General features: G+C 57.3%; 1 protein-coding gene across 5 annotated transcripts in view; it reads left to right on the forward strand.

Moving 5' to 3' along the window:
- The window catches only part of TRAPPC9 (trafficking protein particle complex subunit 9), a 645,618-nt gene extending 631,804 nt beyond the window's left edge, over positions 1–13,814 (forward strand). For all 5 annotated transcript variants that reach the window (XM_087447411.1, XM_014788024.2, XM_087447413.1 and 2 more), the window contains 2 exons: positions 12,164–12,384; positions 13,046–13,814. In XM_087447411.1, the coding sequence (XP_087303537.1) occupies positions 12,164–12,384; positions 13,046–13,213 (389 nt within the window). In that variant the 3' untranslated portion in view covers positions 13,214–13,814. The remainder of the gene's footprint in view (positions 1–12,163; positions 12,385–13,045) is intronic.
- Positions 13,815–14,019: the final 205 nt, after the last annotated feature.

The following is a 14,019-nucleotide window of genomic DNA, read 5'->3' on the forward strand; positions in this document are numbered from 1 at the left end:
CACTTGCCATTTGGTGAATCGAGAGCAAAGCTCCAACGTGAGGGGGCAGAAGGAGCCTGTGTTCAGCCCCATGACCCGCGGAAGCCTGGGCACGGAGCTGAGCTCTCTGAAAGCAGCGTTATGGTCCTTGCACAGAGGGAGCCAGCCCTTCTCCCTCCTGTCACTCTCTATCCCTAGCTGTCTCCCTGTCTGAGCTAGCACACCCCACAAGAAGACCCCTTTCCTGTCAGTGCTGGAGGCTCAGAAGGTGGGGGACGGGGTGATGGGGAGGAGCGAGGGGGGCTGTGTGGTTTGACGCCCACCTCCCCAGGCTGCTCACTGCCTCTTTGCATTAAGACCCTTGCCCAGAACACCGTCACCCCCACCTCTTGAGCATTATCCATGCTTCTACCCTCTTTTCCAAACTTTCCCTCGATACATAATAAAGTAGCAGAATACAATTTAAAATGTCTGGACGGGGCCGGCCCCGTGGCTTGGTGGTTAAGTGAGCGTGCTCCACTGCTGGCGACCCGGGTTCGGATCCCGGGCTCGCACCGACGCACCGCTTCTCTGGCCATGCTGAGGCCGCGTCCCACATACAGCAACTGGAAGGATGTGCAGCTGTGACACACAGCTATCTACTGGGGCTTTGGGGGGAAAAAATAAATAAATAAAATCTTAAAAAAATAAAAAAAATAAAAAAATAAAATGTCTGGACGAAGGGAAACCATATGTGGCATAGTTGGTCAGGCCTTGGAGGAGTGAGCATGCAGGAGGAGCTCTGTGTGTGTGCGACTGTGTGTGTGTGTGTGTGTGTGTGTGAATGTCAGGGATGGGGGACTAAAATATGGCTACTGAGGGCCAACATTGTGCTCTAAATTGGTATACCTTTGGCTCTGAGCTTCCTAACAACCAAAGAGAAAAGGTCAGTTCCTTGGCTCTCATTGGTAAAGAGGGAAAACTTCCCGAGTTGGCTGAGTACCTAGCAACCAGCTACGTTGGCGTTAGAAAAAGTTCATCACTTTTTACTGGATAATTGGAAATTACAGGGTTTCATGCTAGATCTGCCTGTCCTTCTCCCAGAGGATGGCTGGCCGCTGTGGTCGAGGAGGAGGGTGAAGCCAGACCCACAGCCAGGGCCCCCTTGCCTGAACTCTCATCTCAGCTTGGCTATTTTTATTTTTTCCACTTGAACTTCTTTTCCTTCAACTAAAGAGTGACAAAGCTCCTTGATAAATTCCCAAGCCAAGCTTGCCTGAATCAAATTTGACTCTAAAATTTAGGCCCACCCAAGATTTACATCGACTAGAAAAATGTGTGTGCCTTGTGAAATTTAAAATTTAAATGTGCTTTGGCTGAAACAGGCTTGGTAGGGCCTTGAAAAGCTGCTTCACTTAGGCTGTTCCTCCGTCTTCACCTCGTTAGTTCCTACTGCGTTGTTCTGAAGTCTTGAAGATTTTTTCTCCAAAATTTGACATTTACACCTGAAGTCTACCTAGCCATCCTCTGTTTCTTATAGTACCAAAGGAAGGGAAAGGGAAGTTGTGGCTCTGGGGAGAAAAGAACCCTTCCACGGCCTGGCCTGTGTGCCGTGTGCTAACGAAGGGATGAACAGATAGTTGGATCAGTCAGTCAAGCAAGAAACCCACAGGTCGTTGCTCTTTGCCACTGAAAAGTGGTTTGCACGTGACCTTGGGGCCTGCTGGTGTTTTCGGTGTTTCCTTCACCACTGAGGGAGCCGTGCTGTGCAGGCTCTGCCTGGGAGCTCCCGCGCTACTCGTCTTCCAGCTCTCCTCCTCTCAGAGCGAGACTGTGGCCCTGGACGTGCACACATCACATCGCGTGCTCAGCACCACCCAGACTCTCCCAGCACAGCCGGACAGGTCTCCTCTGAAAAGTCACTGTGGTTTAGAACCCCTGGGGCTGTTTGCAGCGTTGGGCAAATGCCTCCTGAGTACCAGGAGCGTCGGCCTGCCCCTGGCCCCCCACCCCGTCCCGCTCCACGCAGACCCGACTAGAGAGACCACTGTGGACGCTGCAGGGCCAGCCTGACCGCCGGCCCACTCCTGACCTGCCTGTTCTCAGGATCCGGTCTCCGCCAAGCACCCCCTCTTGGCTCTGTGACCCCTGCTTCCCACCTGCCCCTCACCCTCCATCATGCTCTTGGTCCCTGGTTGTCCCAGAGTCTGGGCCCTGGCTCTCTCTGATGGCCTTGGTCTTGCCTGGCCTCACATGAGGAGAGAGGATCCCACACGAAGCCCCAGCCCTCTGCTGGGCCCCAGGCTCCAGAACGAGGAGTGGGGGTTAAGGGCTTGGGATTCCAGAAGGTTCTGATGTCTGTGGATGGAGTGAGTAAAGAAGACTGCACAAAAGGGCCTTCCAAACTCCTGTCCAGGCTGGTGGAGGCACATGTCTACCCTGTGGGGCAGTGAGGGCCACAGCAGCATGACCAGGCATGGTTAAATCAGAGAAATGCAAATCAAAACCACGAGAGGCCACCTCACCTGCACCCAGATGGCTGATCAAAACGACAGACACTAACAAGTGCTGGGGAGGATGTGGAGGAACCAGAATGCTCATTCACTGCTGGTGGGAATGTGGAATGGTGTAGCTGTTTGGGAAGACAGCCTGGCAATTCCTGACAAGGTTAAACCTTGAGTTACCATCTGACCCAGCAATTCTGCTCTGACGTATGTGCCCTAGAGAAATGAAAACCTAAGTCCACAAGAGAACTTGTCCACAAATGTTCATAGCAGCATTCTCGTAATGGACAAAGGTGAAAACACCCCAGATGTCCATCAACAGGCAAATGGATAAACAAAATGTGGTATCCATTTTGGTCCACGCAATGAAATGTTATTCCATCACAGAAAGGAGCGAAGGACTGACACATGCTACAACATGGATGAACCACGACGACGAGAGAAAGAAGCCAGTCACAAAAGACCATGGACGTATGATTTATTCATAGAAAGTCCACAACAGAGAAATCTGTGGAGCCAGCAAGTTGATTAGTGGTTGTTGAGGGCTGGCAGGGTGGGGGAGAGGAGGGCGATGGCTCAAGGGAATGGAGCTTCTTTATGAGATGATGAAGTTCTCACATTGCCTGTGAAGATGTTGCACATACCTGGGAATGTATTAAAAACATTGAATTGTACACTCTAAATGGGTAAAGTGCAAGGTTGTGGACTATATCTCGATCAGCTGTTCTTAAGAAGAGAACGCAGGCTCTGGAGCCCAGGGTTCCGGGGGGAGCTCAGCACTGACCGCCATGCACCCGGGCCAGCTGCTGAGCCTCTCCACACTTCGACGTGCTCATCTGGAAAGTGGAGCAGTGCCAGTGGCAGCCTGATGGGGCTGTTTGGAGGACTGGATGAGATGGTATCTGCAGGGCCCTTAGAACAGTGGCTGAGATACAGCAGATGCTCAAGAAATCAGGCACTCTTGACACCAACAAGAATAACAATAGTGGGAAGTACTGTGTGCTGACCTTGCTGGAGGGAGTGGGGGAGGCCGGGGTATGGGGGGCCAAGTCAGGACAGGCCCCTTCCACGGCGCTCTTCACCTTCTCCCGGGCTCATTTGGATCATGGAAACCTCTGGAAGGAAATGTGCAGCATGGATTGGCAGATACTGAGGGCTGCGCCTCTGTATTTCCAAGGCACCAAAAAAGGCCAGCTCCCTCCTGTCGCCTCTTGTGAACCAGAACAGAGAGCAGGAGAAGCAGCGCTTGGCAGAGCCCAGGCGGCCGAAACTAGCCGACATGTGCCCTCCAGGAGCCTTGCCGGGAAAGCAGAGCCGCTCCAGCCCGACGGTGCAGGTGGGGCCGCGTAAGACTCGTTTTCCCTCCCGGTGGAGCCTCAGGCCAGCCGGCCTCCCCGCCTGGGGTGCACACCTCTCCGCCGTGCTCAGCTCTCCCACCCGTAGATCCCCTGCCCCACGGTGGCCGCCCTTGGCCCAAACGCGGCCTGGCACGGCTGCTTCCTTTCTCCTCGCGCCTCGCCAGAGCGGGCCCCGCAGGGCCCTCCCCTCATCTTGGCTTCTATTTATAGCGTGTGTTTCTGCCAGAGCCTGTCGACGTGCTGGAGCATAAACGTGGCAGCGTTTTCAGGAGGAGTTCTGGGCCAGACAAGATTAAGTCCGTGACTCTGGCTGGTATTAAAAGTGAAGGAGAAGCAGGGCCGGGGGCGGGAGGGAGAAGATGGACCGTGGCCCGATTTAATGCTTTGAGGGAAGAGACTAATCTGCTCCCCGAGGTGTCTTACAACATGAGTTCTCCTGCATAAATGAGCTTCTCCACGGAAGCTCGGTCTGCGTGAGTGTGAGTCGGGGACCCAGAGCCAGGAGGTGGCGGGTCGGTCCTGACGTCCTCTATGTGGGGCACTTCAGGGGTGTGGGCCAGTCCTCCGAGTTACAGATGGAGTGACGGGGGCCCCCAAGGGGCAAAACATGGCCAGGCTTCGAGTCCAGGCACCCCAGCCCCAAAACCCACTCATTCATTCATTCTTTCAACAAACATGAAATAGGAGTGTCTACCTGGCCTGGGTATTGGGGACACAGGCAAGTGCCAGTTCTCCGGGAGCTTCCTGGGAAGGAGGGACACAGATCGTTAAACAGACAGGTAAACGAGAGAACTTCAGATAAGATATTGAGGCCGTGGAAGATGGAGAGTGTGGAAGAGGGATAGGGACAGGAAGGCTCTGCACTGTGTAGTCAGGGACAGCCTCTCTGTGGGGAGGGCTAAGGTGGCGAGAACAGCAGGTGCAAAGGCCCTGGTGCAGGGATGAGCTGGGCATGCTGGAGGAACAGAGAGGAGGCAGTGTGATTGGAGTGGAGGCAGTGGGGGGAACCTGGCTCAGGGCCATGCAGGGTAACTTGATCAAAACTCCCTTTTATTCTGGTTGTAAAGAGAAGCCATGGGCCGGGGCAAGGGGCAAGCAAGGAAGTGACAAGATAGAACAGCATTTTTACACCACTACTCTGGCTGTTGTGTGGGAAGTGTGGAGGCAGAGAGGGCTGCTAGGAAGCTGGCCTGGGCTAGGGTAGGGCCAGTGGGGGCAGAGAAGGGAACAGCCTCTCTGACCACTGACTGCCGAGCATGCCGATGGGCTTGGTGTGGGTGCCCTGGTAGAGCGGCCTGAGTGTGACCTCCAGGAGCGAGGCTGGGCCTCTGCGAGGGTGGGGCCACTTTGGTGTGGCAAAACCTGGGAAGGAGGGGTTCGAGGGCAAAAGTAGAAAAGTTTCGTTTCAGCCAAGTTAAGGGCGAGACCCCCTTAGAGGCCCCAGCAGAGATGTCAGAGTTGCCCAGAGGAGCCCACACCTGGGTTGCGGCCATCTCTGAGTCCCCAAGCACCTCCTGCACGCCCCTGCAGGGCGGCCACCTTTCCTGTCCATGGGTCCCCCTCGGTGCTCAACAGACACTTGTGGATGGTGAGTGCTGCCGTCTCAGCCGGGGCATGTGGGATTTCAGACACTGGGGCGTGAGGGCGAGCAGAAAGGAACCTTCGAGAGCACCTCCCTCTGCCTGGCACTTTTCACAGAAGATTTGACAGTCGCCACCATTCCACATGAGGAAACCAGGGCTCAGAGATGAGGCAGGGCTCTGCCCACCCCCCAGACTGGATCTCCTCTTGGGCGCCTGGGAGGTGGTGGCCCGAGTGCCCCTGAGCAGCGCTCGGAGGTGGGGGGCTGCCCTAAGTTTCACAGACCCCATTGCATTGGTTCCTCGGCTGCTCCAACGAGTGAGCACAAACACGGTGGCTTAGAACAACCCAATCCTACGAGCTCACCGTTCTGAGGCCAGAGTCTGCCTTCTCACCTCTAGAGGCGCCGGCACCCTTGGCCCTGTCCTCTGTCTTCACGGCCAGCAGCACAGCACCTTCCAGCCCCTCTGCCTCTGTGGTCCCGTAGCCTTTCTAGATCGCTCTCCTGCCCCCCATCCCTTACAAGGACCTTTGTGATGATATGGGGCCCACCCGGATACTCCAGGATCATCTCCCCATCCCGAGGTCTATAACTTCGTCACACTTGCAAAGTCCTTTTACTGCGTGAGGGAACGTGTTCCACGGCTTCTGGGGATTAGGACATGGACATCTTTCAGGGGTGTTTTCTGTCTACCACACCACCCCCTCTGGTGTTAAAGCAAACCGGGGGTTCTAGAAGCTTTTCAAGGACAAGGGTTGACCTTCACAGAGTGGGCATTCTGTATCTCCCACCCGTGGGGCCTGGGAAAGGCTAAAAGAACTCGTCCCTGCTGCGTCTATCCTCTCAGTGGTGTCCGGCCCCTCGCTCTCCAAGCTCTGTTTTCCCCCCTCAGCCTTCACAGTCATCCTGGCATGTGAGGAAGGGCTCTGAGAAGCTATGTAAATGCAGTGTCGCTGCTGGCGGTGGGGAGTAGAGCTGGTGTGAGGGACCTGCCTTGCCCCGTGGACTCTCTACTCCCCATGGGAGGAGATGGGGTGATGACCAGGCCTCCCCTGCTGACGCCCTGTGGCCCCCGACTCTGCTCACACATTTCCAATTCTCCTAAAACCCTTTGAAGTGGGGTCTACTATTATCCCATCTAAAGGTGAGAAAACTGAGGCTCAGAGAGGGCAAGCGGTGGTGAGTCAGGGAGAAATTACTCAAACGGCAGGAATCCCCACCCAACCCCAGCCTGGAGGGGGTGGGGTCACCACCACCAGGAAATGGAGGGTAACAGGGGCCGGCCCTGGAGGCTAAGGGGAGACACTAGACCCCACAAACCCAGGACATCAGACCCAGAGCTTCTGTGGGGGTCCCAAAGAGCCCTTACCCGCACACCATGGGGAGGCACCCTGGGTGGTCATGAGGCGTACCTGAGGAGGGAACATGCCTGCTGCACGGGACACACTCACGACTCGTGTCCCTGCCCGTCTCCCTGGGGGCCAGCTGGTCTGTTGGCTGTGGACACACAGAAGGTGCTAACCCACCATCACTCACCGGGTCCCTGGTCTGGTGCCCACCTGGCTGTGATTGAGTAGATGAGGCACCCACCCTTACTGTCTGAGGGTGGAGGGGCTGCCCCGAGGACCATGGACCTGACCCCTGGGGGGCCCTTGGGATCGTGGCCGGGAACTCAAGCTAGGCAGCCTAGAAGTCGAGGTGAGCCCTGCACGTGCCGCAGGGCAGGCTGAAACCCCAGCTGTGCCTGAGATTTAACATGTGGTTCTCATTCCCCCAGGCAATTTAGAAACTGTTCCAAAACGGCTTGCCTCTGAGAAATTTTTAATTATTTCTTCCCGGCTCCTTCCTAGTAAGCTCTGTGAATCACTGGTAGACAGTCTAGGTAGAACTGGTAGACAGTTCTCTCTGGTCTCAGCGGCTCCTTAGAGCCTTGCTCAGTGGGGCTTCCATGTGGGAACGGCACCCTTCTCCCTGGGGTGGGACACAGCTGCCCTGGTCCAGGGTCAGAGAAGCGAGTTAATTACAGCAGGGGGTGCGCTAGGGCATTAGTGGTGACAAACCCCTCCTGAGCACAGCCGTCATCATCATCATTGACACCATTATCATTAGATTTGTTTCTACCACGTTTCCTAAACAGCACCTGGGGTCCCAGGAGAGGCCAGCCATGGCACCCTTCAATGCAGGAAGCATGTCACACTTCCAGAGAAAAACGGGCCTCAGCTCTGCTCTGCTGTCTCCTCCCAGTGATGGGAGGAGGTTTGAGTGTGATGGGAAGGTTTGGTGCCCTTGGACCCAAATCTGATGCAGGAGCTGCAGGGAGAGAGGGAGGGAGGAAGCAGCTGCTCATGGAGCTCAGACATTCTTTAGTTTGGCGGGCAGTTACTGTGGGTGCCAGGCACTGGGCAGCATGACCAGCTGATCCAGTTTGCCTGGCACTGAGGGCTTCCTGGGATGCCGGACTCTGAGTACTAAACCCAGGAGGATCCCGGGCAAATCAGCCTGGAGCAGGGTAACTGGGGACAGCAGGGAGCAAGGCAGGTGGGTCCTGCCCCTGTAGAGGGTCCCCCTTCTCCTGGGGGAGGCCGGCAGGGAAGCAAGCAGTCACAGCGTGAGTAAGAGCCAGCCACCGGGGACCGTGGGGGCAGCCTCAGCCCAGACCAGGGCAGGAAGGCCTGGCTGGGTCCTCTGTCCCCTCTCTGGACCTTGCCGCCACCCCCGGCCTGTGGGGCCAGGATCGTTATCCCAGTTTTACAGATGCGGTGAAGGAGACTCAGGTCAGCAAAGGGCCTCCCCGAGGATAAAGGGTTGAGACAAAGCCAAGACCCCAGCCTGGCCTCCTGCTCAGCCAGGGGCCAGCTCCATCCATACCCCCTGCCACCCTGGCCTGACCTGGAGACCACAAGTCCCCTCTCCTTCTAGAGAGAGTGCCAAGGAAAGATTCTCAGCAGGAGCTGTGTTCACAGTCTAGTCTCCCCCTTCTCATCGCCCTGGGGGGCCAAGCAGAGCAGGGGGCCAGAGAAGGGTTAAAAAGGGGCCCTGCCAGAGAGGCTGGGGGCGACTCTGCAGAGGAGCCATAGGCCAGTCCTCAGCTGCCCTAGCAGCCGTGCAGTTCTCTGCAAGGAAAAAAAGAGAGAGCAGAGATGTAATGAGCCAGCCACCCTTCACTGATTTGCACATAATCATATCTTTCCCTTAATGGAACCAGCAGCCGAGGCGCCCTGACATCTGCTCTCTCCCTTCCTCCCATTTGATTCGAGAGGTTCAGCCTGCGCCTGGCTGGTTCACTGTTCAGCAAACATTGCTAAGGCCCGCCTGAGCGGGGAGAGAGACTTCAGACTGATGGGCACTGTCATTATCCCCCTTCTCAGACAGGAAACAGAGGCTCTGGACGGAAGCCACTGTCCTGCAAGCTCTGGGACTTGAGATGCAAGTTCCTCGGACATTCGCCATTTGCTAGGAGAGGGGCCTGGGGTGATGCTGGGGCAGGGACCCTCTAGAGAGGCGTTTCCAGAACCGGAACTCACACCTCTCGCACACTGTGGCCCATAGGACTGTGTAGCACAGCAGTTATGTTATCTTATTACACTGTTAGTGGTGGTATCAGCTCCATTTTACAGAAGAGGACACTGAGGCTCAAGAACGTGGTGATGTGCCTCGGGTTACACAACTAGAAATGATCACAGCTCCTGTGCTCAGCAGAACAGAGCATCTGGGAGAAAGAAGAGCCAGTCTTTGTGCACGCCTGCTGTGTGCCAGGCACCCTTGGAAGTGCTTTATGTGCACAGCAGATAGACAGTGTGTGGGGTCCCAGCACTTCAAGTTTATCCCAGTCTGGCCAGACTCAGCTCAGGTGTCCTTGTACATCTCAAAGTGTAGGATGCAGCAAAAGCAGGGTTTTGAGGGCAAATCATAGCCTTAAAAACATATTGGGAAAGAGAAAGGCGTCCTCTCCTCCAGGAAGCCCACCCTGATGCCATCCCACTCCAGCATTGAGGGAAGGGCCTCTCCTCTGGGCCCCACAGGAAACACCCCTCCATGCACACCTTTACTCTGTCACTGCAGTCTCAGCATGGCCGGACCCGGCTTACCTCTCTTTCTCTCACTGGATTGTGAACTTTCTCAACATTAGGACTTGTGCATCTCTGTGCTTCTCCTCACCTTGGTCGCAGGTGCTAGCAGCAGGTGAGGGGGCATGGTGGTGAATGTTGGATGAATGAATGCTATCCAGTGATCTCCCAGCCTCTCCCAGCTCCCACACAGCCCACCCCAGGGGAGGTTCTGTCCCCGGATAGGGTGGGAGTGTGTTTGGTGAGATGTGTGCTGGGCAGGTGGAGCATGGGGTGGGTTCTCTACCTGGGAAAGGTGAGGACCCTGCAGGGCGCAGGCCCTGGAGCCTTCCTGGAGGGCAGTCTACCCTGGTATCAGCCACTCTCAGAAATATTTTTACTTTTGTCCCAGTAATTCCATTCCTGAGACTGTATCCTAGGAACATAAGTCCAGAATTCAGACAAAGCTCAATGTAAAAAGTGTACATCAGAGATATTTATATTCTGAAAAAGCGGACACAATCTAAATATGGCTGGGTGAATAAACTGTAATTTATTCCTTTAATGGAATCTTCTGCAGCCTTTGAAAACTTTCTCACAAAAATGTCAACATGTGGGACATGTATATGATCTCATGGTCCCAGAGAGCAGAACGCAGAACTGTGCATCAGCCATGGCAACCACGTTAATAAAGAAAGATGGAGAAAGTCAAGGAAATATTCACTGTAATGCTGAGTGGTTGTTGGGGGAGGGGGCTGGAATTATGTGCGATTTTTTAAAATTATTTTTTTTACTTCTATAAACTTTCCAAATTGTTTACAACATATTGTAAAAGCTTATGACTTTAAAGAAACAAAATATGGGGCTAGGCTTGATCTCAGAAGGCTTTCCAGGAAAAGTGGACTTGGTGGGAAACTTAGCGGGTGGTTCCCTGACCTGCAGATACACCCCCAGCCCACCCTCCAGCTCCCTGCAGAGCCCAGGGTGCTGGGTGCTCTTGCTCCTGGCCTCGCTGTCTCTTGTTCCTGGTATATTCTCTCTCTCTCTCCACGTGCACACTCACCCCGGACCTGGATTTGCTATGGCCATGTCAGCTGAAGAGATGCACACGCTCCCTGGGGACATCCACCGGCCTTTAGGGAGAGTTTGTGTCGCCCCTCCAGGGCCGGCCACACTCACGTTTCCTCCAAACCTGAGCCTCCAGGACCCGAGTGAGGAGTGGGCCTCCTCCCGTGGGCAGTGAGGCCCCACAGCTGCTGGGCCTGAGGGTCTTCCCTGCAGTCGCCTGGCATCAAGAGCATGGCAGTGACTCGGGAGTGTCCCCAGCCAGCCTCGGCTGCGGGATGCTGGTGACGATGGGGTCGAGCTCACGATGCCCGTGACGAACTGTTCAATGGCAGGATGGGCGGGAGTGCTCTTCACGTGTGAGGAAGTCCACTCACGAGTGTCACTGTCACAGCGTTACTCCCTGGGCCTGTGGACGTGACGGGGCCGACTGCAGAGGTCAGCCGTGGCAGGCCACAGGGCTCAGGGTCGGCCCCTCGGCAGCTGCACAGCCAATACAGGGGGGCATGAAGCCCCATTGCAGGCCATAGGCTCCCCTGCCTGACCTCCATGGCCGGATCAACAAGCCGGTGACCTTCTGGTGGCAGGAAGGGATCTTACTGACCATGTCAGTGTCCAGGGCTGCCGTAACAAATGACCACAGACTGGGAGCCTCAGGACAGTAGGAATTTACTCTCTCGCAGTTCTGGAGGCCAGAAGGCCAAATTCAGGGTGTCAGCAGGGCAGTGTTCCCTCCAGAGGCCTTGAGGGAGGATCCTTACGGCCTCTTCTCGCTTCCTGGGGTCGTGGCTGCATCACTCCAGTCTCTGCCTGTCTTCACATGGACTTTCCTGAGTCTGTTTTCTCCTCTTCTGCCTCTTTTAAGGACACTTGTCATTCTGAAGTCCAAGCCTGTGCCTCCCACCCGTGCCTCAAAGCAGGTCCCCAGACCACCCGCACCCCGCCATCCTGCTGGGATGTTCTGGTGGTCCGGGGCATGGGAGTTAGAGCATGGCCCTTTCCAGTCTGCCTGCCTCCATCTACCCCACCCCTCTCTCCCTATTCCTGCCTAAAAGGCTCTCGCCTGCTCTGTGACTCCAAGGCCTTTCCCCAGCTAGTGTCCTGCCATCTCCACGGTGCACCCAGGGTGGCCCCAGCCCTCGCTGGGGGAACCTGGGAGGTCATTCTGCGTGTGACTCAACAGGAGTGTGTGTGGCAGGGGCTCAGGCAGGTGCCTGGTGGTTCGTCACCTGGGGGCCCAGTGCATGGCCCGCTCCAGTTTCTGAGTCTCTCACCTGGCTTTCCTCCACCTGCAGGAGCCCCTGGGGCCTGTGGGCAGAGCTCAGCCCTTCCAGACAAGAGCATCTGGGAGGCCCTCCCACACCCCCAAACGACCTTGGGGCCCTCTTGGCCCCTCTGGCACGGCACGGACGCTCTGGGTTGCAGCTCTGGCCCCCACACCTCTCTCTGCCAGCCTGCAGGTCAGGAGAGCAGGCACAGGGCCACGCGTCTGGGTCCCAGCACCCAGCCTGGCACAGAGGGGGCGGCAGCCTTGGTGGGTGAAGGAGTGAGGGAATGAATGAATGAACGAATGGACAGATGGATGGATGGACGAGTGGGGGAACCAGCTGGGTGGTACCCCTGACAGTCTCGTGTCCATTTCCCTTGCAGACGTGCTGGTGGACGGGCAACCATGTGACTGCGAGGCGGCGGCCTGCCAGGTGGGCGACCCCGTGCGGCTGGAGGTGCGGCTGACCAACCGGAGCCCGCGCAGCGTGGGGCCCTTCGCCCTCACGGTGGTCCCCTTCCAGGACCACCAGAACGGCGTGCACAACTACGACCTGCACAACGCTGTCTCCTTCGTGGGCTCCAGCACCTTCTACCTCGACGCGGTGCGTGGTGGTCTGGGAGCCCCTGTGGCCCCATGCCTCCCCCAGGCAGTGGGCTTAGGGGTGGGCAGACACAGGGGCTTCTCTGTGTTGACCTTCATCTGCGGGACTGGCCGAGAGACCTTAGACAAGTTCATTTCTGTGTGTCCGAGTCCTGGGAGGGAAACCAGGATGGGGAGACGACCCCCGAAGGTTGCTAAGGAGATAAGGCGAGGGGAGGGGACCTGGGACAACATTAGATCCTGCCATGTTGCTATGGCCATCGCCCTGCCCCACACGGTCAGCTCCTCCCTGCCCAGCGGTTGCTGCAAACCAGCCCAGAGGGACTGATATAGTCACAGTGCCCGCCCTGGCCCCCACCTCCACCCGCACACGGCACAGCCCTCATGCACCACTCACCGTCACTGCAGCTGCTCCCCACACTGCCTGAACCCCCAAACAGCTCAGGGAGGGAAGTGCTATTATCTCCTTCCCAAGACGGAGGCTGGGGCTCAGAGAGGTGCAGCGACTTGCTGGGGCAGCACAGCAGGGAAGCCCTGGAGGGAGCATGGGAGCAAGGCCTGGGGGCCCGCCCTCCCTCTGTTGCCCCCATGTCCAGGCAGGTTCAGGGGCCTCCTGGTGGCTTTGCTGGCCTGGCCTGATGCCTCTCCCTCCTCCCCATCAGGTGCAGCCTTTGGGCCAGTCGGCCTGCCTGGGGGCCCTCCTCTTCCTCTACACGGGCGACTTCTTCCTCCTCATCCGCGTCCACGAGGACAGCACGAGCAAGGAGCTGCCGCCCTCTTGGTTCTGCCTGCCCAGCGTGCACGTGCGCTCCCTGGAGGCGCAGGCTTGAGCTGCTCCTGCCCCGTCTGGGTCCCTGTGCCCAGAGAGCCGTGGGGGCAAGGCCTTCGCTGCAGCTCCTGTCCCCTCCTCCCAGCCCCACCCCTCTCCTCCCCTTCCTCCTTCAGCATCCTTTCCAGGCGGTGCAGGAGACCCCAGACATGGCAGCCTCCCCTCTTCCCACACTGGCCACCAGGGTCTTTCTGCTGGAGCCTGGCATGCAGGTGGATGCTGACCAAACCCCAGAGGGTGGTGCCCGCCCAGCCCGGGTCCTGGGGTCCCTGCACCTCTTCCTGTGACCTGGGGCTCAGCCCAGCCAGTAGGAAGAAGAGGCGAGCGTGAGTGAGGGGCACAGCCCAGGTGGGCCTGAGGAGCCTCCCTCTGCCCCGTCGGCCACTGGAATCCTCCGAGGGCTGGCTCTTCTCCCAGAGGCCCTGAGGCAGTCCAGGCAGGAGAGATGGAGCCGTGATTGACACCAAGAGGGGCCACCTGCCCCCTGCAGAATGTCTGGGCGGGTGCCAGCTGTCCCGGGCCCTGGGCTGTTTCCAGAGGGCCGTGGCCTGTTTGTCTGTGTCTGTGACAAGTTCTCCAATAAAGAGCCTGCCTTGCTCCTCTGCTGGTCCAACTGCATCCGTGCATCTGCTTATCCAGTGTGGTCAGGGGCCGCCGCACCCAACCCCCAGGACACAGACGGCTGGCGGGCAACGGGTTCGGGCCTGTGTCTGTCCCCGGGACCCTCAGCCCCTCTCATGCATGTGCCCTCTGGGCCTGGTTCCTCAACCCCTCTTGGAACACTGACTCGAGGCCCCACACCAGGGT

This window comes from Ceratotherium simum, chromosome 23 (genome assembly GCF_057802395.1).
Source record: "Ceratotherium simum simum isolate JZ-2026a chromosome 23, ASM5780239v1, whole genome shotgun sequence".
NCBI lineage: Eukaryota > Metazoa > Chordata > Mammalia > Perissodactyla > Rhinocerotidae > Ceratotherium > Ceratotherium simum.